Raw genomic sequence first — 27,651 nt, forward strand, 5'->3', positions numbered from 1 at the left:
TCTTGGCTTGGGTCCAACCCTTCTGTTTTACTCATCATTATGAATGCACCTATCGTCAGTGTATCTTTGCAATCATCTATGGATTTACCATCTGTGTATCCAACTGCCGTCTTCCGTGTATTTCTCCATCTGATGACACAGGTGCTTTAGAGAGGTTTGGTAGCAATTTTAGCAGGGTCTAGCTCTCAGGTGCTCTGATGGGGTTTGAAGATAATTTGGAAAGGATTTCCAACCCTCTGGAAATGCCAGACTACTCTGCCAGCATGTCATGTGTCAGCAGTGTAATTACTAGACAAGAATGCTCTATCGTCTGTGGGAAGAAGGTCCCTGGAAATAAAGTGAGATGACTTTTTGAAATTATCTGTTAAAGATCTTGCTTAAAAATCTTCCTAAGACAGAAACTAGAGAACTAAAACATCACATCATCCCTCTTGGCTAAAATTCTCATCAGTGTTGGACCAGCTACGAAGGGGTGGGAATGTGAATTTTCACAATGGGAACCTCCCCAAATGTTTCCAGACTTCACCCAAAGACAGATGTTCCTCCTTGGCCCATGTCCTATACCTCTTGGTCCAGGCAAGAGCTTCTCAACTGTGGATTTCTTGACATCTCGAGTCAAACACTGCTTTGTGGTAGGGGCAATCATGTGTGTTGTAGGATGTTTAGCAGCATCCCTAGCCCCTATCTACTAAACTCCAGTAGCAATTTATGACCAAAAAACAAAAAACAAAAAACATCTCCCAATACTGCATTATCCCCTGGGAGGCAGAATTACCTCCCAGTGAAAATGACTGGTTTAGGCAAAGATCACAGTGACTGGCACTCAACAAAAATTCAGAAGTAACCGTCAAAGCTGCAGGACCAAAACACAAATGTGCGTGGATGTTTGAAGTTGCAGGCCACGGGGAAGAGAGATGGGTCAAAGTGAGCGTGGGGACTGTGACTGTAGACAGAAGTGAAGACAGCGTCTTTGTCAAGTGCGAGCGGGAATGCCAAAATGTAAGGCCCTGAGGATGACCAGCCTGCTGCCCTCAGCACTGAGCATGCTCGTAAGAAACAGTTGCATGTCTTAGTCAAAAACCACCATCACCCAGCATATAGGGAATACTTGTACACGGACTTTGTGTGTGTCACCACACTTCTCACAACCACATCACGTTTAATGTTATCTCCAGGAACAAATGAGAAAAGCAGCCCGGAGAGACCAAGCACTTTTCCCAGGACCTCCCAGGTTAGCAAGAGGCAGAAGCCTGCCTTGCCTCCAAGCCAGGACACTGAACCACTAGGCTACACAGCCACCCTCACCTCTGCATGATCACAGCCTTTTACAGAGGGAGTGAGATTTGTCCCAGGTCCCTGGCGCTGCACAGACAGCAGCTGTTTAACCAATGTGCAACCCAGTCCCTTAGTCTCTATTGATTTAGTTTTTTCCTTTTCTTTTAATCTCATCCATCTAAAAAAAAAAAAAACTTCTATTAGTAAAACTGAAAAATTTAGTCAAGGAACAAAAATAGAAAACATAAATGAACATTTAGTAAATTCCTTATCTTTCTTTTTCAAATTATGTGCAATGGGCAACAAAAGTGAGTTCATACTCTAGGTAAAATTTCTTTAAGGAACATGATAGTCGTCCTTACCTAACTCTTATTTTTTGGTTTCTTTTTCTTTTCTTTTTTTTTTTTTTTTTTTTTTTTTTTTTTTTTTTGGTACTGGGGATCGAATTCAGGACCTTGTACTTGTGAGGCAGGCGGCTACACCACTGAGCTAAAGCCCTAGCCCCCAACTCATATTTTAATCTCTGTCTACTGACTCCTTGTTTTCCACCCTCGTTGAACTCCAAATCCTTTTTCCTCCACCCCTGGACTCCTTTTTGGTGTATATAGAGTTTTGTGTCTTGAGTTTTGTTTTATTACTTGTGTTAAGCTTTCGTGGTGGGTGAGGTGGGGAGGGTGAAGGAGGATGGGCTCTCACTGTATCGGCCAGGTTGGTATCCAACTCATCAGCTGAAGCGACAGTCTGGCCTCAGGTTCCCAAGTGGCTGGGACTATAGGCACGTGACCCAGACCCAACTATGTGAGCATTTTTTATTTCATTAAAAGTCTGCAGAAACAGCGCACTGTGCATTCTGTAATCTATTTTTAAATGCCATTATTAGACATTTAAAGAGTTATTATTTGCAATCATAAATTCCCTATTGATGATCATCCTATTATAGGAACTCTTAAGCCAAATTTTCAGAAGCGGGATCATGGGTACTCATTGTCATTCCAAACCAGTGCCAACACAGCTAGAAGGGAGAAGGCACTGCAGACATCATGCTCAGAATAAAAGGGATTGTCAGGATATTTAATAAGTAAAGATTAAGCACCTACTATGTACTAAACCCCAGTTCAGTGCTAAGAGGTAACAGTCATTAAGACATATCTCCCATTATCAAGAAATTCCACTCGAGTGTAAAGCAAACTGAGGCATTAACAGTAAAAAATATCACAAGCATCAACTGAGCCAGGAGTAAGAAAGGTTGCTAATTCTGCCTGAGACAGCGGTTCTAAGAGGAAGAAAAGGGATTCCAGATTAACATTCGTCAGCAAACTGGAGAACTGTTGCTATATTACTAATTAACCTCTTTAAAAAAAAAAGAGTTAAAAATAAAAATGCTAGTAATCTAGGCCCTCAGACAGTGATGGCGAACCTTCTAGAGATGAGCGCCCAAACTCCAAATCCAAAACCCACTTATTTATTGCTAAATACTAACAATGCAGTTAAACCTGAATATTGAGGTTTTAGTTTAGAAAAAAAACAAAACAACTCATACATTAACATCTTTTGTCTTAAAGGAAAAACAACATGTGTTCCATAGGCTCATCATGACTGCCTTAGGATCTCAGGTTAAAAAAAAAAAAAAAGAACGTGAATGAACGCATGAAGGAAAGACAGAACACAGCGTGCTCAAGAAACAGCAACTGGCAGAGCAGGTGGTGCTTTAACAGAGCACGGGTTTCACAGACCTCATCATCATCGTCATGGTCAGCGCTGCCATCACTACTGGAAGGGATTAACTACAGCTACCATTTGTGGTCAGCGTCTAACATGATTTATCTCATCATTACACACACACACACACACACACACACACACACACACACATACACACACTCCTGGGAGGTAAATATTATTCTTCCCATTGTGCTTGCTGGGGGAAGCACAGCCTCAGAAAGATCAGCTCATTTGTCAAAGGCCAGCCTCCAAGGTAGACGCAAACCCATACTGACTTAACTCCACAACTTGTGCCTCTGAGTCTCTACTAATCACTTCGTGCACTGAGGCTTTTGAGGAAGGATAAAGCCATTCATATTTGTGTTTTAGGAGGGTTAACTGTTGAAACAAAAATAGGGCCGTCATCCCTTCATGCAGCCCGAGACACAGGTACTAGATCTGTCTCCTGTGGATGTTTGCATTGCTCACAAGTATTCTGAAGAATTTATCCGTGCAATGTGTGACCCCAAAGTGTAGGTTAAGCCACCAGTTCAAAGTATATGTTTGTGGTGGAATGGAACCCATGGAATTTCGCGTCAGCTTGAACAGAATGGCATAGCACAGAGCGGCTTTTGGCTGATGGGGCTGAAAAAAAATCATCACTTGGTTTTGGGTAGTTTCATGTGAGTTGGCACATCCCCGATGAAAAGGAGCCTGTGCACCCAGGGTTTACCGCTCTGACTAGAAAAGAGAAACCAGGTGCTGCTTACCTTTAGCCGTCATGTCAGAGTGCCACCAACTGCAGAGGTTAAATTCCACCAGGAACCTAGACAGATGGGGGAAAGTGTTACTCGGTTATCCACTCCCCTGCTCAAACAGCGACAGCTCCGCTGTCCAGCACTGCTCATCTTCCTGGAGAGAACAGCACCACACCCCAGAGACACCACACGGTGGGATGAGTTCCCACTGCCGTTCCAGCAGGCTTTATCCTTATGCGTGGCCAGTTTTCCACGTATGCGAGCCCATCCCTGGACTCCACTTTGAGGGAGATCCTGCTGCCTGGGCAGAAACAGCCTTCTAGTTACTAGCTTGTTTATCACTCTTAACCATGTGGCTGGATCCCACACTAAATAACCAATTTCTAAAGGACTCTCCTGCCTTGTTCAGATACAAAAATAGAATATTCTCCTTTACCCAGACTAGGGTCTGTAGTGATAGAGGACACTTTCAAAATTCGCACTGCAGCTCAAACTTGTTTCTGCCTTGTATATGCAAGGGGGCAGACATAAATGTCTTTTTATAATATCATGCTACAATTTAACTTTGAAAAAAATAAAAATTTCTGAATTTCTAGTAAAGGATGCAGAACTGATATCACTTTCCAAATAAATGGAGAGGGATCAAAATCAAGTCATTTATTTTTCAGCCTCATGGCTGCCATTTATAGCAGCTCCCTCTCAGTTAAAACCCTGCCATTTACTGGTATTCATTTTCTCTGTCTCATATATGTATGAAGTACTTGCTCCCCTTTTAAATTTATAAACATTGTTAATGTAGGCTTTAATTTAAAAAAAGATGTCTTTTAGTGGGACAATGTTTATGTACTGAATGACAGGGAATCTGCCTTCAGCCCATAGAATTGGAGCCATGGCCCGGCAAAGTAACAGTGAGAGCATTTGACAGAACTTCACCAATCTGGTTGACACCCATTGGTGCATGTGTGAGGCACAGGGGTTTCTGTAATGTGTTTCTGGTCTGCAAGTCAACCTTTCCTCTTCACATCATTACAGGGTCTGACCTAGGTCACAGAGCACACAGCATCCTCCAAAGAGGACCAGGCTCTGACAGGGTAAACAGTGAAATCACACCTGAGAAGAGCCCCCGACCCGAGCTCAAGCCACAGCATGTACACCAGCCGAGACACCCCAAGCACCCGCGGACAGCTACGGCAGTGTGTTCTGACCACAGCCCACCCAGGCTGCATTAAAACAGCAGACATCCATGTTAAATTTAACAGCAACCACAATAAATACATTTGGTGTGTGTATTGCAAGCTGTTAGTCTGTTAAACAATGACATAAGAGCATGGGAAGTAATCACGAAAACCTTACTGAAAGATAATTTTCTGGTCTCTTTGTTCAATGTTTTGAGATACTCAATAACAATATCTCAGAGTATTACAAAGCTAAGGGTTACTGAAAGTATGAAGCACAGTCTTCCAATTGGCTTAATAGAAAAATAATACTACTTTAGAAAATGTAATGGATTGTACTTACAAGACAAGTTCTGTCATTATCCATTTCACAGCAGAGAGGAAGGCATTGTAAGGCTGAAGGGAAGGATTCAATCCATTAAAAACAATGAATCTCCCACAATGTTTGTAGTTTAAGCCTTTACAGAAAGACAACGTTATTCTTCTAGAGAGATTGATATCATGTTAGAAAACAGTGACACTCTAGCTGAAGGAAGCAAATGGTTGGATATCGTATCCCAAAACTAACATTTTAAAACTTTGAACTCCCTGTAGTAAGATGTGATTTACAAGCAAAATAAACAAGATCTAATACAAGGGTTATCACTGGGAGGAAAAAGGAAGTTCAGCAAATGATGCTTAAACCTTTACCCTCTGGGGGCTAATATTTCACAGCCTAATGTGAGGGGCTGGAATCATCTAACTAATTTTAAATGGTAATTCAGAGTTCTCTTTCTGTTCTCCATCAGTGTATGTCATTCACCGAAATAACACAAATTGCACACACTTGATTTTAATGCCTTCCATGAATTATGTAGGATTTAAGCTGCCTTTTCTCACACTTACATATGTGAACTTGAAAAAATGATAACCATATAAACATGAGATTTTTATGCTTGCAGAAAATCACCTTCACTCTACAAAAGACGGCATTGACAGCCTAATCTTTATTTCAGAATATTTTAATTAAAAAAAGCAGTTGGATTGTTTATTCTGTGATATTTCCTATGAGGATAATTCAATTTCCTGAACTCTGAAAAATACCAGGTCTCCCTTGCCAGCCGGTCCTTTGTACCTAGGTGTGTCAGATGTGTGAGTGATGGGTGAACTTGAGGGACAGGCAGTGACACTGGCGAATCCTGGCCTCCAGATGTCAGGCCCTAAAAAGCCCCAGCACCTTTTGTAGTTGTCTTTATCATGGGACTGAAACACAGGCCAAATTCTGCTTTCTGAGGCGAGAGTTGATTAATCCTACTTTCTGAGCATTTTAATTGTAGGGACTAGAATTTGGAATGGCGGAATTTTCCAGCTTTAAATAAAACAAAAATGAATTTATATTCCCCTAAGCATTCTCGAAACTTTCCTATTTTGGGCCACAAAGTAAATGGGCAGAACAAAAACAATGACAGAAGAAAACCATCAACCAGGGTTGCTCTCAGCCCAGACTCCAGAGCTTCTGAATCCCTTGCTCTGATTTAACTGAGTGCTTCAACACCATCCCCTGAATCAGAGGGCTCTGGGCTCCCAGAATGAGGGTCAGATAAGACGTGAACCCAAGCAATTTTCTAAAACCAGATACAACTTTGGAGTTCCATGGTTTGGGTGTTGCATTTTATGGCTTGAAAAAAAAAATCATCTTTCCAAAAGTAGTCAGGGAACGGGACAGCCCTGTCTTTGTACCTGCTGAGGTGGGTAATGTCGGGCAGAAGGAAGAGGGTAGGTGAACAGTTTAGAAGGGTTGGCACACAGGCAGCTGGACCCCAGGCCAGGGGCAAAGGTGCTCACACATTCCCTGCCAGACCTTGGCTCAGTGAGTGAGCAAACAAAGGGATTATGTAAATATGGGATTAAAATATTTAAATGCACATTACCCCTCAAAAGGATGAAGCTATTGAACTTTTAAGCCTAATGATGAAAATATATCTTGGGAACATTTTAAGCCTGGAAATATTTGTGTTAAGTTAGGGAAGCTGGGTTTGGAAAGACACTGTCTAGTCTTACTGAAAACCAGTGTTTTTCAAAAGGTCCTACTCTCACTTGCTGCTGTGTAAATGTTCAGCTCTGAACCACTTCTTGTTCCCTCAGTACAGGAGAAGCATGTTAAGTATGTGGTTTTTAAATAATTCCTTTCATAAAGTTTTCAGTCTATGGGGCCAAAATTGCTTTTAAGTATTATATTTTAAACCAAATTTATTTTAGTTTTTCAGTATTTAAAAAATAATACCATTGCAAAAGTTGCATTTATATGTATGTGGACCAGAAAGAGGTATACTGTATCTGTTTTGCTGTTATTTGTTCTTGCGTGTTAGGTAATTGGCGGCTACACTTACATGGGATGTGCCTTTTTAAGGCAGGGCCTCCCTCGTTGCCCAGGCTGGCCTCTAACTCACTCTTCTTGCCTCAACCTCCCTAGCAGCTGGGATTCCAGGCCAGTACTCAAACACCCCGAGGCTCAAACCCTGCCAGTTGTAAGTTACAGTCAATTATAGCAGCTACTATCTGGCAGTCTGAAAGCCAGTTTCTTATCACTACTGTGTTGACTGATCTTCAGTTGTGACATCACCAACAGAACCAGTGCGAGGGACATCCTCTCTTAACTCAGCAGAGTATGATCGGCAGAGCACCTCCCATCGATTTGGCAATGTGCTTGTCAGTGAAGAGCTCTACAGGATTCTAAGCCACAAAGAAGATTTCCATTTTATAGAAAAACCACACCTTCTTCATCCAGTTTCCAATGATGGGCAAATGTGGAATATTACTCAGCCATAAAGAATAAGAAATTAGATTCATTCATAGGAAAATGGATACATATTGAGGATATACTCCTAAGTGAAATAAGTAAGTCACACATGTGTAAATACTGAATAGTTTCTCTGGTCTGAATAAACTATAACAGTACATAAGATCCTAATGATATAATGGACAATGTGAAATAGGAAGAAAGGGGCTAAAGGTGTAGGGAAAGTGGGAAGGGTAGGGGAAAGCTAATAAGGGAAAAGAAAAAAATATAAGAAAACGAAAAAATGGAAATGAAGTGTTTGTAAAGGGGGAGGGGAGGAGGGGTGAAGGGAGGGCAGGGACAAGGGGAAAAAATGAGAACCAAGACCTGTCATGTAAAGGTACAAGATCCCAAAATGAATGTAACTGTAGTGTAGACCTAAAATGTACCTATAAACTCAATGAGGAAAAAAAATAAAGAAGATGGTCAACATAAAAAAAAGATTTCCACTGAAAGAAATCAAATTCTCTTTTATCTAATAAAGAGAGAATTGACAAAAATTCTCTGCTTTTTCAAATCAGAACGGAGCCATTGGATTCATCCATCAAAGACTTTAGACGGGGTTTTCATTCATATAATCACCAGATTTAGGTTTAAACAGAAGTAGCCTTTCTTAATACGTCAAGTCAGGAAACACCTTTAAAATATTTATGGTTTAGAAAACAGATAAACTTGACTACCCTAAGGAAGGAGATACAGTCAGAAATGTGCAGCTGTCTTCTGAGCAAGAGACTTGATTGTACTCACATCCAGGAGTCCGTGGGCACTGTCGCTGCTCTCCTTGTTGGCTCTGCACATGGCTTGGTAGTCATAAAGGGTAATTCTGTAGGACAGAATGGACAGGAGCTTAGCTCAGTGAGAATGTGGGGCCCCATGCTGTTGCATCACAGTAGTCTGAACCGGCACAATCTTCAAGTTCCACAGGCACAAGCACAACGGAAGCCTGAGGAGGAGCGAATGACAAGTGAGGAACATGGCGGAGTCCACCGCTGGAGATAGTCACGTCACCACATAGAGCCTGAAGGACAAAGAGAATGAGGTAGTGGGAAGGACAGAGGGTAATGAGAAGCCCCCTCACTTGATGCATCTGTTACCTCAGTCTAAAACAAAGATGGCTGCCGTGTACCGAGACAGTCCAAGGGGAGAACACTCTAGGGGAGCGGATTTGGGCCGTGGTTGGAATCACGATGGATTAGGCCTCGGAAAGGCCACTGGGTGTTAAAAAACAGCAAGAACATCTGTTTTTCTCAAAGTGCAGTAAACAGGCCTGGAACAAGCAAGCATAGCATTGTGACAATTTGTGGGGAGCCAACTGGCTCACAGCAGGTACAGGGCTCTCTTGGTACTCATCATTTATTGGTTCTGGGAGGTGCAACCGTACCAAAAGCAACAAGTTCTAGCTTGTATCTCTAGTACCAAATCTAGGACAAAACTTCCATCAAAACGTGAGTACCAAATTAGACGAGTTTCAAGTAAGTAGAGAACCAAGGTACGCCTGTAATCTCGATCCATGCCCTCCAATCGCACACTGCCACCACAACAGCTTATTATATTATTCTAAAACTGTGCACTTCATGAGACAAGAAAGTGGACTTTTTAAAAAAATTCACTGTGATAAAACTGTAGCTCTAAATGTATTGCTTTATAACTGAGGTATTCGCCATCAGAAACTTCACAAAAACAAGTGCCTCATTCCATACTCAGAAGTTGTAGCAAAAGGAGACCTGTACCCTCCAGCTTCCCTCCCTAGTAGCCCATTGCAGAGACACCTAAAGACCAGCCTGACTCATGCAGCAGCTGCGAAATAAAATCTTTATATAGTTTAATTCAAGTACTCCTAAATGTCTATATGAAATTCTTCCCAGAGGAATTCCTTTCCAGAAGAACACGGTGTTTAAAGCTGAGTGGCCTTACTGCTGTGCTTAGAAGGAAGTCTAAAATAAAGGCTCCCTGTGAGAAGAGATGTAGGATTTATCTTAGGCTTACTCCTAGAACCTAGCAAAGCCTTCTGCATGGAAAAGGGATTCAGTTTTTAAAGGCTGAACGCACGAGCGATTGCCTCATTGCACATATCCTGGACAAATGGTGACAGAACTGAGAGGTTAGCTGCAAAATGTGATGTGAAGGTGTTCCTATCTGGAAAATAAGGTGCAGAGGGGTGGGGATTTAGCTCAGTGGTGCTGCCACCTGCCTCACAAGCTCAAGGTCCTGAGTTGGATCCATGGTACAAAAAAAAAGGAAAAAATAAGGTGAAGGTTAAACACAGACCACCATGGGCACCACTCAGGAAACTGGCCACACCTGGAAGCCAGCTCCTGACCCAACAGAACACAGTATTCCTCCAGCAGTAAAGCCCAAGGGAACCCCAGGGATCCCCAAAGCCCCTCCAACAAAGTACTTCTCCTTCCTTGTACCCTTGCTTTTTTCCTGATCCAATGCAAGCAAGGAGTACTGCTTATGCAAACAGAAAGAAGAACTGTGAACTGGTCAAGCATTAGACTTGGAGCCATTCTCACAGAAATGTGCCCAGATAGGCCACAAAATCAACTGCACACACAGCAGACAACTCTAACCAATCCCTGACTTGGCCTCTGTGCTACTTGTCTTATCCTTGCCCAAAGGACTTGTGCAGGCACTCTGTCGCTACAAGGGCAGCCTACGCTTTGGCAAGCACTGGTATTGGCTCATCCTCGTCCCACCGTCCTCACAGCTGCACCTTGTGCCAGAGTTCAGTGACAGGAGCATGAGGTTAAGAGGATTAACCTCATATTTGGAGGGGCAACAGAAGTCATCGGTGCATTGCATTTAGTGCAGTGCCTGGCGTCTAACAGGAGGCAGGGCTGCAGCTTCTGTTATCATCATTAGTATAGTTTTCATTGCCACTATTAAATAATGACATGGTGTTTGGTGTTTAATGCAGTGGGAAGCAATCCAGGCTTTGCCCAGCTGGCTGGAAGATAGATGGGTCTTGCTTTCTTAGCTCATTGGCATATGAAACGTAGAGTGAAATTCATGCTTGTTGCGGCAGTACCAGGCACCTTCAGAAGCTGTGAAGGGTTATTAGGTGATGCCACAGGAACGTCTGTCCCTGGGCACCCAGCCAAAGACCGCAGTTAACTACAGCTGTCTATTGTATTCTATCTTTGCAACAGCTTTACACAAGGCACTCTTCTGAGTGCATCCTTACAAGACAGATTCTAATCATTCTCATTTTCTAGAGGATAAACCAAATCTTAGTCACCCAAATAATGTTCCCAGGTTTATCCAGCTAACCCTAGTGAACACAATTATGGGGGGGGCGGTGAATTCATCTCGGTTCAGCTTTTGTTCAGAAGCAGGCCCAGGAAGATCCTTGGAAACGCTAAGAATTCAGACCTGTGCCCGGTTCCAGGGTCTTACTGGAATCACACAGGAAATCCTGCTTACTAAGGTCTCACGATAACTAATAATCCAGAATCAATGTGTGCCTCAAGCCAAGGAACCATCTAGGAGTCTCCCAGCCAGGAGGGACCAGCTGGCTCACAAGATCAGCGGGCTGGGCTGCCAGTGTCCCTTACCATGGTAACCACCCAGATGGACAGGGGCGAGACCCTCAGGATTCTCCCTGGGTCATTTCAAACTTAATCCTACTTGCTGGGGCCAAACTGAATTCCTTGGGAGCAGTGCCCAGGTAGGAGCCTCCGTCTTTTACTTTGCAAAGGAGACTTTCTGATACTTTCACCTCTGCGAAGGTTACAGAGGAAGACTTCCCTATCTTTTCCACATGTAGATAGCTTTAAGTAGATGGTGCAGAAAGTCTTCCAGATTATTACCCTTTTTGAAGTGATTCTGTTCTGTTTTAAATAACTCCATTTTGTGGCTACCTGCATCCTGTTCAGCTGATTATAGTTAAGGAACATGATAATTGCCTGCTTTCATTCGGCTCTAAAATAAGCCCCGAGAATGGTGGGCAGCCCGACTCCACAGCAGGATTTATTCTCCTCACAGATAACGTTCCTTTGTCCCCATGACATCACCGCCCCGCCACTGCAGTGGTTGGGCCTGCAGCCCAGAGACCTTATCATTAGCATCACTGCGCTCCCCAGGCGGGTCTCTCTGACATTCTGACAAAAGGCAAATGCACTCTCTGAAGCAGCAGCTCACAGCAACACAAACAGACCCCTGCACGGCCCTGTGGCCCTGTGCTGGGTAAAAACCCTCCAAGGTCGGGCTCGTGGTGTTAAGACTTGTGTGTAATTATTTTGCAGACGCCATTCTTTTCCAGCTACACAAAAACCACAACTAAAAACCAGGATTTTCCCCCTAAGAATTTCTCTAAGAATTAAAGTTATAAGCTCAGTTCTTTCGCACTGGTTAGCAATGGTGTTTGTTAGCAATCAACACTTATTAAACACCTACTATTTGCCACGAGGCCAGATCATTTAGCTGCACTGACTCATTAAATAAGCTCACTTTGGCTACATGCTTAGCCTAAAATCAATCACAAAGCAAGTTAATATTTGCAATACAGCTCCAGAAGCAAAACAGGGAGGTATTTGACATAAAGACCCATCTTGGGACATAATTAAGCAATTCTGAATTCTGAAAAGCAAAGTGACTCACTGAGGTTGCATTTAGAAACATGCATTCTTTGTTGAGCTATAAAACATGTTCTCGGGGGCAGCTTTAACTTGCAAGTGGAAGGGCACAGAGCAGGAACACAGGAAATTCTTAACAAAGGGAGGGTCAGCATGGGAAGGCCTAACTCATACTTACATCTCGGAAAGCCAGGCCTGTGGACAGCTCAGCTGTTGATATGACTGCAAGCCTCAGACCCTTTCCCTGCTGCATGCACCGGACCGAATCCCACAGCAACTTCTCCCTGATGCAGCACAGTGCCTACAGATCAGCAAGACACGAAACCTCGAGCACAACATTCTCCCTGATGCAGCACAGTGCCTACAGATCAGCAAGACACGAAACCTCGAGCACAACTGAGTTTACAACCCGCCTCACTGCCTTTGAATCTTCTCACCGGAAATCACTAAAAACCAATTTAAATAACGAGCACCCATCATCAGCAGGTGGCTGCACTGCTCGCAGGCAGGCACGTAGGGTCCACTGCAGAACACCGAAAGGGGACCATGAAGAGACTTCACTCATTTCGTGTAGATCTAATGAAAGCAGTACCAACAGCAGCACAGTGCCTGCCTGGCAAGTGCAAGGTCCTGAGTTCGATCCCCAGTATTGAAAAGAAAGAAAAAAAAAAAAGCATGAAATCAACACCTTTTGCCGTCAGTGTTTTTGTTTTGTTTTGTTTTGTTTTTTTACAAAGGCCATAGTTCATGATCTCATCCACATCTCAGGCCATAAGGGCAATAACAGTAAGAAATAATTATTTTCTGCCAGTAATGCTGGCATTCTCTCTGAGGTTAGGGACATAGGTACATTTAATGTCATAGGAAATTTGGTCTGAAAGGGGAAGTCATGGCCCACAGGTGTCACCACCGTAATAAGCACGGAGGATAAGTTATCCATCCAGATATCTCATACTTCAGTTGCTGATATTTGTTGTGAGGCCTCGAGTGTGCTAGGCATGCACTGTACCACCATAGTACCAGCCCTTCTCAGACTTTAAAGCTGCATATTTCAATTGCTTCTCAAACATAGATTTCCCAGTGCTATCTTGCCCCGTAAGGAGCTCACGGGGAAGAGGCCCATCAGAAGAATCTGTAAAATCCAATGTAAACGTAGCTGTGATTCCCAAGGACACCAGTGAGCATACAAATTGGCATTTGCCTAACACTGCGATTGTCAGTCCTGGCCACCCTTTAGAATGCCTTGAGGAACTTCAAAGCATTTCTCATATACGTGGCTGCCTGGGCGGCCTGGGGCAAGTTATTTTTTAAATTCCTTCAGGAAGGGTAACATGAGCAACTCTCTCCACTTGCATTTCAGTGGGAGTTGGTTTCACCCTCTCTCTGTCTGACTGTAAATACTCTGCCAGCAAGAACTGGACTCATGTTCCTAGAGATGCACCCCAGTCTCGTCATGATTCAGTAAACAGTAGGTGCCATCTGCCAGCCTCAAGGACCAACAGAGCTCCCTATCAGCCTGGAGAGCAGCTCGGATTTAACAAGCTTGAAGGCCCAGAGCTAAGAGAAGGTTCTCTGGAGAAACATGACCTTGAGAGGTGAGCAACCTCCCAGCTTCTCAATAGGCTCTGTCCCCACTCAGAGTGGATCCTTACTCTCCTAGCCACGTCTGCTTCGATGCGGACCAAATTCATGGGTGTCTACTAAGTGTACCTAGCTGCTTGCTTGTCTGGGCCTTCCATGAAAATCAGCATTACTTGTTGAACTGCAGGGGAAGGTGGAATCACAATCTATCCCGCATGGAAAATACAAAATGTCTTTGTGTTTCTGAATAAACAGCTGAATTCTGCTTTAGGAATAAGTTAATGGGAGATCCATTTGAGACCAGAAACTTAGATCCTGGGAAGCAACCTTGGGATCTATATGCTCATAAAACTGTGTCTATGTTTTGCGGCAAGTGCACCAAAATAATGCTTGCACGGTGCCTAGCACAACCCTGACTTGTCTGTAGACACCAGACTCTGGGGTGTGCTGGTGTCACTCTCAATAGCAGGGATGACATCACTGAGCACCTGCTCTCCTTGTCTGGGGTCAGGCAGGCAGACGGGGGAGTGAGATGGTGGCCATGACCATTTGTGTTTGCGACTATAATGGGCTCATGGGGCAGGGGAGAGACCAGGAGTTGTGAACACAGCCCCATCTCTTGCAGATTTCTCAAGCGGATGCCATGGGAAGCCAGAGGACCTGCATGCATTGAGGTAAACTCAGTTGTGCTGGATGAGATGGAGATTAAGTGTAATCTCCCCATATTGAGTCTCTCCTAGCAAGCAGAACTCTGGCTTTTCAATATGCACAGTTCCCAAAGTTCCTTTGTACTGAGACAAACCAGTTTGGTTAGTCATATGTATTTCAGGAGAGGCTGCTTAGTACACTTATAAGTTGATTAAAGTAAGTGTTCGTGAAGAGATTTCATATATTTGGCCTTTTAGACATTTTGGATCTCCTTGAATTCTACTTCTGCCCATGTTTGTGTATGACAGCTGCTGCTGGCAGGTACACAGGACCATGAAGTCACCTTGAGTTAAAAGCCGACTTGCAGGAAGATAGAAAAAGAGTGGTGGTCCTGGGTCTATGATGAAATTAGTATTTGCAAACTTCCTTCACAATAAGAAAAAGGCTCCTATGTTTTTTAATCCCTTGTTATTTAGGAATTTTCTATTGTTTTGTAGCGGAACCAATTTTCTGATATATTGGTTGGTTCCCAAGTTTGATTTTTAAGATTTTCTTTGACTATTTCTTGAGGAAGAACACATGTGACTGCATAAAATATTTTAGTCTGCTCCAACTATGGAGAAAGAACAATGATGACTAGGAGGACACGCTCTGGAATGAGAGACAGGAGTTCAAATTCCATCTCCCTAACTTTTTTTTGTGGGTAAACTTGCCAAGTTATTTACATGCTCGGAGCTCTCACTTCAGTTCCTGTCAAATGGAAATAATGAGAGCAGTTACTTCCTGAAGTTTCCATGTTTTTTCTTAAGGAAATGCACATTAAGTGCTTGGAATAATGCCTTGCCTTCGCTAATTTTCAATAAATGAGATAGGCTGTCCCCATGCGGAAAAATGAGAGCTGTAATCAGGGTTCTCAGGTAGTAGCTTTAGAATTTTACAGAAGAGTCCACTGAAATCTCCATACTTCTGCATTCCACAAAGTGTATTCCTGAAACACATCTGTCTAAGCCAAGCAGTCTCCCTGTTCTCTTCAAGGCCACCTCTGATAAACGTACTGGGCACAAATGGTTGGTCAGTGGGGAGCCAGTGAGCCATGACATTCGTTACAGCAGCCTTCGGGAGGGCAGTGGCATGGAGGACAGCAGCCGTCCCAAGGAAACAGACTCCTCCTTGAACATGCTGTGGACTACAAGGCCAGCTCATGTGCTGAAATGTAGAGTGCTTCTCAAAGTTGGGACAGCTTCTTATCCCACTGCATACATGGGTAGGAATGGTCTAGGTCTCAATTCAGTCTGGATGTGTCACCTTTTAGAAACAGCAGAAAGGTCCACTACAGCAGAGTCTACACATTTCAATCATGTGAATCAACAAAACCAGGCCCCACAGGGAAAATATGAATGGACTTGGAGGGGTGAATGCTCCTTTCTTGTACTAAGCACACACACACACACACACACACACACAAACCCAAAAAACTCCACACAAAACACATACATAACCAATGGGTGGGGAAGAGAAAGTCGGGGGGAGACACACACACTATTGGGAACCCCAAAGCAAAAGCAAATTTTCATGGAGCCGTCCATTTCCCTGCAAGCCAAAGGCCAGGTGCGTTCAACTGGCCTTCCTGCCTTCAAGCATAATTAGATACACAAAGAACCGAAGATATCAAAAGACACAGAAAGAAAGACCATCTGGCCTTTCCCAGAAACCATATGAACATTTGGTGAAAGTAAAACCCCAGGGCAAATCACAAGTTTCCAGGATTTGATAAAAGCAACCGCCCTCTTTCATCCTTCAGCGAGGATTTATTTCTTTACCTGTTTTCTGTAGGCTGATGATCTTTTCTCGGGGCTTGTGTTGAACGTATCTCAATGATCTCTTCCATCTCCCTGGCCTACATGTGCTAGAAGTCACACTTGCCCCCCTTACCTAACAGCTAGCACCTCACATTGAAGCTAGGGCCCTGCTCTGTGGAAGCCTGGGGAGCTATCACTCTCAGAGAGAAAGGAAAGAGATGAAAAGGGAAGAGGGCAAAGGCCCACCGTCTACCCGGTAATCTACTGGGTGTTTTGCTACAGCAGGATGCTCTTCCTGAGAAGGAACCATGTTTTGTTCTCGATGTCCATATCCTTGTGTTTTGCTCTAGCATTGGTGGGGCCAGAAAGCCCTAGGAAAGAGCAACCATGAGACACTCCCTAAGGAATGGATGCAGATACTGGACCCCAGGAAGATGAGCCAGGGGCTTTTGTGTCTAGGAAGGGATCTGTCCAGACCTTTCTGTTTGCTTGCTCGAGAGTCCGTAAGAGGAGGAAACAGAAGGGGCAGACATTGTGGGTCATAGCACTGTCAGCCGCAAGCCAGCCACCGGGGTGCCACAGGTTCCCATAGTCACACAGGTGAGGGTGTGCAGACAGGAGGCTCAGCTTCCACACTGCAGAGGCCAGACCGGGGGCCGTGTGTGTACCCTCCAGCCTGAGACACTCCAATTGCCCTTTAACATTTATGTGTGGGTAGTAAAATACTTTCTTACTGCAATTTGGCTACAGAGGAAACTAGGGACTTAAAGTTACCCAAAACCAGGCAACTTCTAAGCAGGCAGCAGCTACCCTGGATTCCAGGAGCTTCCTACTCCTTGACCTTGGCTGCTTGTACAAGTCACAGGGACGGTGATGAAGAGCACCAGTGCCTCAGCTCTCTCCCGGGCCAGTTGCGTATGAGTCTCTCGGGGTGAAGCTAGAGGACAGGTGGGTTTCAAAAGCCCCCCCTCACCAAGAGACGTCAATTCACAACAGGGCCCAGGCCCACAGGTCCACTGAGATAGCTGCTGTGTAGCATCACCTTTTGGGAGTCACCAGTAACAAAACAAAACAGGAGGCAAATGAACAAAAAGCCCTCAGACATCAGGAACTCTTACTCAAGGGTAATTTTACCTCCTGTTTGCGCAGTTTTGCACTTTGGAAGCATTTTCACTTATCGTAATTAGCTAATTCTCAGTAAATTCACCATGGTCCCTATTTCAGTGAAGTAACTTAGGCTCAGAGAGGCCAAGAAATCTGTCCCAAGACACACAGTTTCAATCTGGTATATTTCAAAACCAGAGTGTCACAGAGGGTCCCATCAGGGCCTTCCAGTCCTCCCTAGTCCTCCCTAGGACTGACTATACATTTTTTCCCACTTTTCCCTGGATATTTATCCATATTGAATTTGCATCCCTGGAGATAAGGATAGGCCCAAGGGGGCATAAATAACTGTAACAAAAGGATCTTGACACTTCATTTTTCTCTAAGTATTTCCAAGAGGGAGACTGTCACAGTCAATATCATAGTGAATTGTGAGAAGAACGAAACAAGGCCTTTCCTAGTCATGAACATGAGTGGAACAGGAAAATAGCTAGAAGGGAGCCCCCACCAAATCAGTCACTCGTCAGGGGTCTGCTCACTTTCAGTGGTAAGACTGGAGAAGCATTTGATGTTCTCCGATTAGAATATCACATGAAAAGCCGATCAGGCACATCTGTATGAGGAAAATGGGTGAAGCCGGGGGACATGGGCTGGGCCTAAGGATGTGACAACTTCAACTTAGAGAAATCTGGGCAATCTTATCTCTGCTGGCCTCCTGTCCTGGAGATTCTGCCAATGCAGATGAAACCCGGCTGAGCCAACAGCTTCCTCAGCCAAGTGGCATCTCTCAGCCCAGCCTGGGGAGTCTCCCACACAGGCCTGCACAGGGAAGCGGGAAAGAAAAAAGCTAGAAAGTTATCTCTGGGTTCAGACCGTGGGGTATAGGAATTCGGGTCTGCTAAACAGAGACGGTGCAAGCTCTTAATCTTTCTAAGCCTCTGTATTTCCATCCGTAACAGAGATGTACTTGTGGTGTATTGAAACCCATGGCTAGCCTCAGGGGTACACCACCTGCATCTTCACACAAGCCCGCACACAGAACGGCCTGTGCTTACATGGGAATGGTTACACAGGCTGTGATCTCAGAAGTCTGGGAGGCTGAGGCAGAAGGAGAGCCAGTTGGAGCCACGTTTGGTCAACTTAGTGAAACTGTCTCAAAAAAGTAAAGAAAAGCAAAGATAAAGAAAAGGCTGGGGAAGCAGTTCAGTGTAAAGACCCCGGGTTCAGTTGCCAGCTCTGAAAGGTGTGCATGTGTGTGAGCATGTGAGTGTGTATGTCTTTGAATTCTTGAAACTTTTTGAACAAGAGCACCACACTTTCCTACTGCACTGGGTCCTAACGTTACACAACTGGCCTGCTTACTCCTGTCCCACAGAGTTATTGGAACGTGTGTAAGAGGTAAGATCCATCAAGTGAGCAACCCAGCCTGTGTGCGGCAGGTGCCCAGGGAAGGCAGTAAGGTTGCTCTCTCCACACTGCTGACGCTTCTGCTCTGATTTTGGTCCTTGGCACTAAATCTTAGGTGAGTGGGGAGGTGGTCAGGTCAGCTAAGAGACTCAGGGTGGCCATTTTGCCCTTTGGAATAGTTTCATACATTGCTGCAAGACTTTACCAGAATCCTCCTGAGCTGTTTACTTGTTCACAGGAATCACTAAGTTTCTTCCCTTGTGGCACCACTGACCCAGAAGTGAGTGTTCCTTCCCTCTTCTCCACTTGCCTAGTAGAACAGCCATTAGGTCACCAAATACATGGTCAGAACAATCAAGGAGAAGGCTCCTTGCCACGTGCAGGCCAGCATCACGTCACTTCCCCAAAGGGGCAGTGAGAGAGGCAGACAGAACTTGATGGGGAGAGATGGTCTTCTCCTCTGTGAGCCTGGTCTTTCTGGAGAAGATGACGAGGCCAGAGTACAAACAGATCAAATCAAGATACACCATGCCAATCAGGTGAGTCCAAGATGTTGCGATAAGAGGTCAGCTTGGCAAACTGAACAGTCTGTCCTGGGCCAAACATTTCTCCAAGCAACACAGACCCCAGGGTACCCTGTGTTTAGGGTATGGCCCAGAGTGTGCGACTTACAACCCAAAGCACTGGCAGCTCTTTCTGGCTACTTTCAGGTGTTTCTGAAATACACATCTTTTCTGAAATGAAGGACTGTTGATCTTTTATGCCCTCAAGAAGAAGGACCTGTGGGAAAGAGGCTGTGTCTGATTTCAAGGTCTTCAGCTCTCCAGCATGAGACCTAGTGCCAGGTGTCATGGGTATGTTAATGGAGCAGAAGTGTCAGCCCATGCCAGATGGAAAGCAAAGCCAAGACCAAGGAAAGATCCACAGCAACAGGTATCTAAGCAGCAGTTACAAGTCACAGAGCCCGTAATATAGGCCCACGCTGAGAATTGTATGCTTATTATTATATCATTACTCTGACAGCCACCCTTGCAAGAAATTATTATTATCACCTTCTGTTTTCACATAAGAACCAAACACTGGAGATATAATTTGACTTATTGCAAGTCATGCAGCTAGTAAATGTCAGAGCCTGGACTTGACGTCAATCTGTCTGACCCTCAAACTCACCGCCCCAGCAAAAGGGGCCTAGGATATTCATCAACCAACTCCTACGTAACGTCAGTCATTGTGATAATCGAGTAAAAGCCCATTCCTTCCTTTTTTCAAATATGTTGGCTACTCTCGCAGTAAAATAAACTTCTAGATTCACACCCACCACACTTCACCCACATTAAGGAGAGACTAGTAGTTTGAAATTCTAATATAACCTTTCTTTTTCTCCCACAAACCAGTCTGAAAGGAATATCCAAGAGGAAAATGGGGAAAATGGATTTGTTAAAAGAGTTGAAAAATGTACTTTCAAATGAGAAACACGTGTGGTTATTCTTCATCCTTTGTCTCTTCCCCCCACCTAGTTGAAAACAAGTTAACCTGATATAAATGTCCACATTCAGCAAAGATAGGAACCATCAGTGCAAGTCCTAGGTGGCAGAGGGTCCAGCAGCTGTCACAGAAAACCCCACAGAAGCCCCAAACCAGGTCCAAGCAGAATATTTAAGCAGAAGTACGATGGGTCCTGGCAAAGGAGACTGTTGCTTGAGTTGTTGGGGGAGAACTGGGCAGGAGTGAAAGACATGTGCTCCAGGCAGGCCCAAGAGCAGGCAAGTGTGTTAGGGAGGGCAGAAGGGCTGGACTCCTGCCAGTTTCTTATATCATTACTTTCCCGCTCCCTCCTGGTACAAACAAGCTGTGGTCTTTCAAAGATTGGGTCATCATTTGTGAATTCCCTGCTTTCAGCACAGCACTTTGTTGGTCTTGTTGTCTGGCTTAAAAGTCTGATTTCTGGGGCTAAAACTTTGTAGCCCTGAAGCTGCTGGGGAGTGGTAAACCAGGGCTTGTGGGCACGCCCCCTTCCCCGTCCCCGAGAGCTGGGCCATGGCTCTTACATCACAGGTGCTGGGAGCCCATCCTTTCCCTTCCTGTTGTTAGACATTCAGTGGCATCAAATATGCCATTAAGGGTCAACTTCAAAGGCTGCCGTTCTTTCTGGATGGCCAAGGGAAGGGGACAACACTGGCTTTTCCAGAGGAGTCCTTGGCACACTCGGGTGACAGCTTTTCCATAGACTCTGGTGTCTCCAAGAGCATGTCTGGCCTGCCCATGAGGACAGGGAGCCAGGAGGAAGTGGCCCTCACACAAGCTTCACTCAGGATCTAGGATAGTTCTCAGAACTAGGTGACTAGGACCCCAACCTATGACATTTGGTACCATCTGGGTTTTCTTCCAGCAGGGGTCTTAAATTTACTTCCATCGGAAGAAGACTTTGAGAAATTTCCCTGATTTTCTAAAACTGTGTAAATAAGTCTCTATGTAGGCATTACCTTCCACCCTGGAGTGCCAGATGCCTAGTCAACTTCCCTGCTTTGTTGGTGAGACAAAACAATTGCTTTCGAACCAGGTGAAAACTTTTCTTATTCTTCACGGTGACTTGCTTAGGCCTGACAGAATCATCTCATGGTGCGGACTCCAACTAGGGCATTAGCATCCATTAAATTCCATGCTGGGGGAACAGGAAACTCTTTGTGGGCTGAGTTTCGGAGAACCTTAATACTCATGGGCAGGCAGGCATCAAATTTCGGGGAGATCTTCCAAAGCATGAACACAAGTAGAAACCAGCGATAGGGTCAAGTCTGGGCTTGCTTTATTTGATCTTGGTTCGTTTTATTTTGTTTAGGCAAACTTTCTCAGGGGACTCAGAGGACTATAAAATTCTTACCTTTTAAAGGAGCCCATTGTTAACAATTTGTTCATCACAGCTCCCTCGACCTCACCAAAAAAGTCTCCAGTCTGTGAGGAAGAAGAGAAGGTATGTGAGGAAGTGTGGATGAATAATGGACCCAAACAGCAGAGAGAAACCAAAGCAGAGGAAACCAGTCAGCATTCTGGAACTGACAGGAGCCAAACGTAGGTCTTCGTGGCTACTGTTATGTGAACGGGGAAATGGTTGTAATGATCAGCTCCAGGGTTGCAGAGCCAAGCAGTGAGAAGACACGGATGTCTCCGCAATGCATGGGCTGGGCGAGGGTGCACAACATGCTGAGCGCAGAGGTGAAGACACGCATGTGCACAGGTGCACACACACGCTCCACCCACCCACCCCCTCACCCTCGGATGAAGGAAGCCTTAACCTATACATAATTCCTTGTGATGAAAATGCTCCTTCCCAGAGAGAATGTGGCTATGAAAGGGCTTCCTAAGCAGCAATAACAGAATTTTTTATAATTGCTGGGTGACCTGTTTAGGAAAATACAAGCAATCATCTTCCTCAGCCCTGCAATTTTTTTATAGTTGAGAACCCATCCTTTCTCAAAATCACTTTCTGAGGGACATTCCCATTTTGTGCATAGGCTGTGAAGTATGTCCAAACCCTTGGGCAGACAGGATGCCAGTCAGTCTTCCATTGGTCTGCCTCCGCATCTGGGGCCGTCTCAGGGTCATCTCAAGGCTGAAGCTCTTGCAAGCCTACCCCTTGCTGCTGGCTCAGATTTACAAATGATGGACAAAGCTTAAAGTTTGGAATGAAGGATGCACATCATCCAGAGCTCTGGGACTATTACGATGGAGGGATCCATGGGAAGCCCAATGCCCTGCAGAGGAACGAGGCTTCTGGCCAACACCCTGGAGCGAGCCAGAGTAGAGTGGTAGGTAACCTTCATCTCTGCTGTGCCAGCCCTGAGGATTTATAGCTTCTGCGTGTGCGGGTGGAGGGTGTGACAAGAGTCCAAATCAAATGCATTCCTTAGGCATTGTATCAACTAAGCCCCCATTCCACTTCAACAAACTGAGTGATTTCAACCGCACTGCTGAGTTTGCCAGGCCAGTAAGACACATATATAGACTTCAGTGAAAAGTCAGGAAGGAGAGAAGCAGGAGGAGGAGGAGGAGGAGGGAGGAAGCAAGGTTTCTCTGACTGTATGAAGCGCTTTTTCACTGGAAGAGAACTTGAGAAATTTTGGCAAAGCATGGTATGTGTTGCTGCTATGAGCAGGAAAGACATTTGGATTTTCTGTGTGTAAATATGCCAGAGTCAGTGGAACTGATTGTTAGATGAAGAAGAACTATCCTAATTGGGGTGCAGGAAGCCAGACAATATCAAACAAGCCCAGGCTGAGCAGGCGGCAGGCTCTTGGGTAGTGCTGCAGGCCTATTCCAGGGGCAGAGAGAGCAGAGTTCTGCACGGCTGTGGCTCCTTTACAGTGCTGAGTTCCTATTTCAATGGTTTGTTGGCCAGTCCAGGACTTACCACTGGAAGACATCTGCTCTGTCCTTTCTGTACCCTGTGCCAGGCTATCTCAGCCCTACACAGCTATGGTACAGTGTAGAGCTCCTCCTCCCAGGAGATTAACGTGGGTACTCACTCTAGAGATTCCCAAATAGCTCAGTGTCTCCCCCCAGCAAATGGCACAGGACCCTGGGTCAGGGATGGTGAACCTTTTAGTGCTTTCAATGATAATAAACAGCCGGTTGTGGCACACGTGCCATAGGTTCGCCACCACTGCCCCAGGTGGATGGATCGTGCTGCTGCTTCGAGGGTGGCTTGTTCCATGGGCTCACTCGCCCTATCTCCTGTCCACCAGCTGCCCGGTATCCATGATGTTCAGCAGGGGAGGTAACTGTGCCTGGGAATGTTTTTCAGGGTACATTTAAAATCCTCACACAAGGATAAGAGGAGCGGTGGAACCACAGTTCCTCAAGTTTCCCAAAGTCATGGTTCGTAGATGAACAAACCAGTAAGCACAGATTCTAAAGAGTCACACTCAAGGCCACCTTATTAAGCATTATTGGGCCTATCACAGTGTTGGATCCTAAAAAAATTTCAATGATGGAGAAGTGGGTGCCCTGTAGAATATCAGTATCCTCCAATATCAGGGCTATGTACAGTCAGCAACTCTCATTTTACAGAGCCTTTCCAGAGGCCCGGACGTACTCAGTAATGTGCCGATAATCCTAAAACTAGTTCAGGAAGAGAACATGCACCAGAAACCATCTGTTTCTCCTGCTAATACTATTTATAATGCTGCAGTGCCGAACTTGTTTGTATTTCACCTTACCTTAATACACTAACAGAATTCCTAATTGTAGGAACAATGTAAATGCAGAAAATCTGTTTTTCTATCACATTATTGACTTTAATTCTTCTTTGGATTCCCAAATCCAGCGGATGTTTCTGTGCTCCAGTTCACCTTGCTTGCTTTCTCTCTCTCCAACCTGCACACCACACATGGCTCAATCATATAAAGATTATTTTTTGTTTCTCTTTGGATCCTTGTACATAGATACCGAGAGCTCAAGTTAATCTCTGAACGACAGCGAAAACCCAAAAGAAAGCCATAAACAATGAAGACTATGTAGAAGGGTGTGTGTGTGTGTGCGCGCGCACACATGTTGCACTTAAGTAAAATATTTAGAGGGAGAAAATCTTAATGTTGCCCAATTTGTTAAGGCACCTCTACCCCTTAGGGCAAAAACTCTTTATGTGGTATAGACAATTCTGAGGTAGAGAGAGTTCTATAAACTGGACGTTTTATGAGTAAGAGAACAGACCCTGGTCTCTGCCACCTCTCTAGTGAGGCCCCACTGGGACGTAAAAACTCTTTGGGGCCTGCTGGGAAGTGGGCTGTGACATCCTCTGAGAGATGGAAATAAGGTTTTATAATCTCCCCCTCACACGTGGACCAATGTCTCCAAGTTTTAACACCATAATTGTTCTCTGTGACCCAAGCACATTCTGAGCTCCTTCCTTGGTGTTGGAAGGACTTTTCCACTCACCTGGGTATAGTCTTCAGACACCAGGATAAATCCATTATTGTCTATGAGGTAACAGTTCACAGTCTAGAAATAAAACAAAACACAGTTCTGAGTCCACAGAATGATGTGCTTTGCACCCGAGAGAAAACCAGTTTTGTGGAGGGGACTTGCAAGGCCACGGCTGGGCAAACCCCAGTGAGGACTCTGCAAAAGTAACAAACACAGAACGCAAAACAGGCCTTGAATGACCCAGACTGGGGTAAAAAGACCGCATTAATGTAATGATGAGTTATACTTTGTCTTACATCTTTCCTTTGTAGGATCTAAACATTTCCTAGGAATGGCATTCAGAGACCTGTGAGCCTATTGTGGTGGCTGAAGTACAGGCTGTTTTGAAAGCCAAACCCCAGCGCAGTGTCGTTACTCTAATGATGTATTAATGAAAACACCCTGTCTGCTCAGAGGGCCATCGGGGGACCAGGTAATATTTTTTAATTTGTTCATAGGCTAAGGCAGGGGGAAGGGGCAGCCCTCTGTGAAAGGGGCCTCTCCGGCCTCCTAAAAGTTTTCAAACTGTGTTTTTAATTGGGAGCTGGGCATGGGGGCAGGGCGGTTGGCTTTTTTGGTAGCACAGACTTATAAATTGTGGAAAGCAAGGTAAACCCAAACCTCTGCTTCCCCCACACTCCTTTAATCTCAAGTGAATGATTTGCTACAGGCTAAGTTTTAATTACAGTGCTGTGGAGTTTAAACTTAAGGCTTAATTCTGTCCTTGATGTAACTCAGTTTCTATTTATTGCAGCTTCACGAACCCGACTGCAACATTTAATTTGTAACATATCTTTACCCTGAGCTAAATTCCTACTCGCTCCAGGCCACCACAGCACTGATGTTTCCTGGGGGACCTGCCTATGCTCCCAGCTAGCCTGGGTTGGGCACCGAAGGACAGAAGTGAGTTGGTTGAAAAGGTCTGACCTTTGTTTCTAGACACTGACTGTGTGGAATGGACAGAAAATTAAAAGCCCTGCTAGAAATGTTACAAAAGAGTTGGCTGCACTGGTACTAGACAGAATCTTGATAAGCTTTCTGTATTTACAGGTCACTGAGGTGATCTCACAGAGCTGTGCTTCCATAATGATAACCAGTGCTTCCTGTAGTTTTATATTTAGTTTTAACGTAATTAAAGTGGAAGACAACTAAAAATTCAGTTGCTAGGCTGCATAAATTACATTTCAGATGTTGCAAATCTACCCTCTGTGGTGGTTATTCTTTGGGGCACGTCCATCATTGTAGAAACTTACTGTAGACCTCAATGTCATAGATTATACTAGGATTCCAATGAGTATTAACCCAGCCTGCAGTGGATCCTACTAGATAAATCCTTTTCCCGGCTGATTTGAAAGACTTGATGTTCATTTTGCACATATAGACACTAAAGAAAACATTTACCCTCCATTCAATCAATAAATACAAGTACAGGAGTGACTTCCATTTTTAGATATTAATTATCCAATTCCTCACAGCTGCATGGGAAGTCACACATCTTCACAGAAATCTTAATTCCCATTTATAAAATTAGCTCTACCAATATATCCCCCCGAATCAGTAATGTTGTTGTTAAAGTTACACGCATCTTTGGTCCCTATCTTTTTGTCTAATATCATAAATACCGGGCAATATAATACAAGTGCAAAGTAAATCGGTTCTCACAATCAGTTGAACATCACTGAGAAAAAGGCAAGATCTCACAAAATCCATGAAAATGATGATAGAGAACAGACGCAATCACATATGAAGCCCCTGGCATATTAAGACTGATCAGAAGTAGTGGATCCATGAAGGAAAGAAAAAACCCAAAAAACATTTTCATAGATAAGACATGAGAAATGCTTCCAAAGGGAATGATTTCCATAGCAAGACATCAGGAGAAGCCCCTAGAGAAACTGAGGAGAACTCTAGAAATATTTGGCTCTCTGTGATTACTCTGAGGAAATTAGATGTAAAGAATCTATATTGTGCTCTTTGATAATTTTGTTAATTAAAATCCTGGCCCCCAAGCCCGCTATATTTGTTTCTTTGCTTGGAAAACTTGAGTACAGTTGCAACTATAATCTAAATTTGCCAAGTAAGCACATTTTCACAATTTCTACTTTATGTGGAATAAATAACGAGCGTTTCCAGTGGAAGTTTTTGGTATTAGTTGTATTCGTCTTTCCCTGATTTCACTTTTTGGATAAGGGGCTTCTGTGTGCTCCCAGGGATAGCACTGGTCAAGGGAAGCCAGCAAGGGAGGAAGAAGAGAGGGAAGGAAAAGAGGAGGAGGACCACAGTTACAGGAGGGCATCACTCACAGGAAGCTCAGAGGGGAAACTGAGGCCCAGAAGTGACACCGGCCCCAACATCACACAGCTAGGCAGGTGGGCCCTGAACCAGGGCCATGTGACTACAAGGTCCATACCTCTATCCCCGGCTGACTCTGCTCCCTTCCAAAAGTGAACAGGGTCCCGTCTGCTCATGGAAGGCTTTTCCAGGTTTGATGAAAGCAAACCCTTGACCTGCAGACAGCTGAGGACAGATCTTGTCTGTCAAATGTTACCACAAAAAGCCCACCACAAATGGCATAAAAGTCTGCCATTCAAGGGACTAAGTGCCCGAGGCATTGGTCTTATGGCTGAAAATAAGCACAACAACAAATGCGGCTGTGGTTTGGGTCATCTGTTCAAGTGGTGTTGACCCGAATTCTAGGTTCCTGGACCCCTGGCGACATCAATTCTTAAGCTGATATCTGAAGCCAGGAGACAATCAGGCATGGCTGAGAGGGATTTTCAGTATGTAGCCAGGAGTGGGTAAAGAACAATCCATGGAAAAGAATAAAAAGTCTATTAGAGTCTAGAGCTA

At 44.6% G+C, this 27,651-nt stretch overlaps 1 protein-coding gene and 1 long non-coding RNA gene across 3 annotated transcripts in view; one reads left to right on the forward strand and one right to left on the reverse strand.

Annotated features, from left to right (window-relative positions):
• The window catches only part of Cacna2d3 (calcium voltage-gated channel auxiliary subunit alpha2delta 3), a 650,190-nt gene that overhangs the window by 52,657 nt on the left and 569,882 nt on the right, over nt 1-27,651 (reverse strand). Inside the window, exons 29-33 of the mRNA XM_010643030.2 lie at nt 24,775-24,837; nt 21,722-21,792; nt 8,475-8,550; nt 5,253-5,305; nt 3,747-3,802 (exon numbers count right to left, since the gene is read on the reverse strand). Of these exons, the coding sequence (XP_010641332.1) occupies nt 3,747-3,802; nt 5,253-5,305; nt 8,475-8,550; nt 21,722-21,792; nt 24,775-24,837 (319 nt within the window). The remainder of the gene's footprint in view (nt 1-3,746; nt 3,803-5,252; nt 5,306-8,474; nt 8,551-21,721; nt 21,793-24,774; nt 24,838-27,651) is intronic.
• LOC104875486 lies at nt 8,604-25,694 on the forward strand. 2 transcript variants are annotated; one of them, XR_784074.2, is made up of 5 exons: nt 8,604-8,766; nt 13,665-13,899; nt 14,511-14,559; nt 19,554-19,776; nt 20,238-20,289. It is a non-coding gene; the product is annotated as an uncharacterized LOC104875486 (long non-coding RNA). The 2 variants fall into 2 exon arrangements; XR_784073.2 differs by lacking the exons at nt 19,554-19,776; nt 20,238-20,289 and adding exons at nt 25,074-25,234; nt 25,556-25,694 and having other exon boundaries at nt 8,607-8,766.

Source organism: Fukomys damarensis, unplaced genomic scaffold (assembly GCF_012274545.1).
Source record: "Fukomys damarensis isolate Sample0158 unplaced genomic scaffold, DMR_v1.0_HiC HiC_scaffold_28, whole genome shotgun sequence".
NCBI lineage: Eukaryota > Metazoa > Chordata > Mammalia > Rodentia > Bathyergidae > Fukomys > Fukomys damarensis.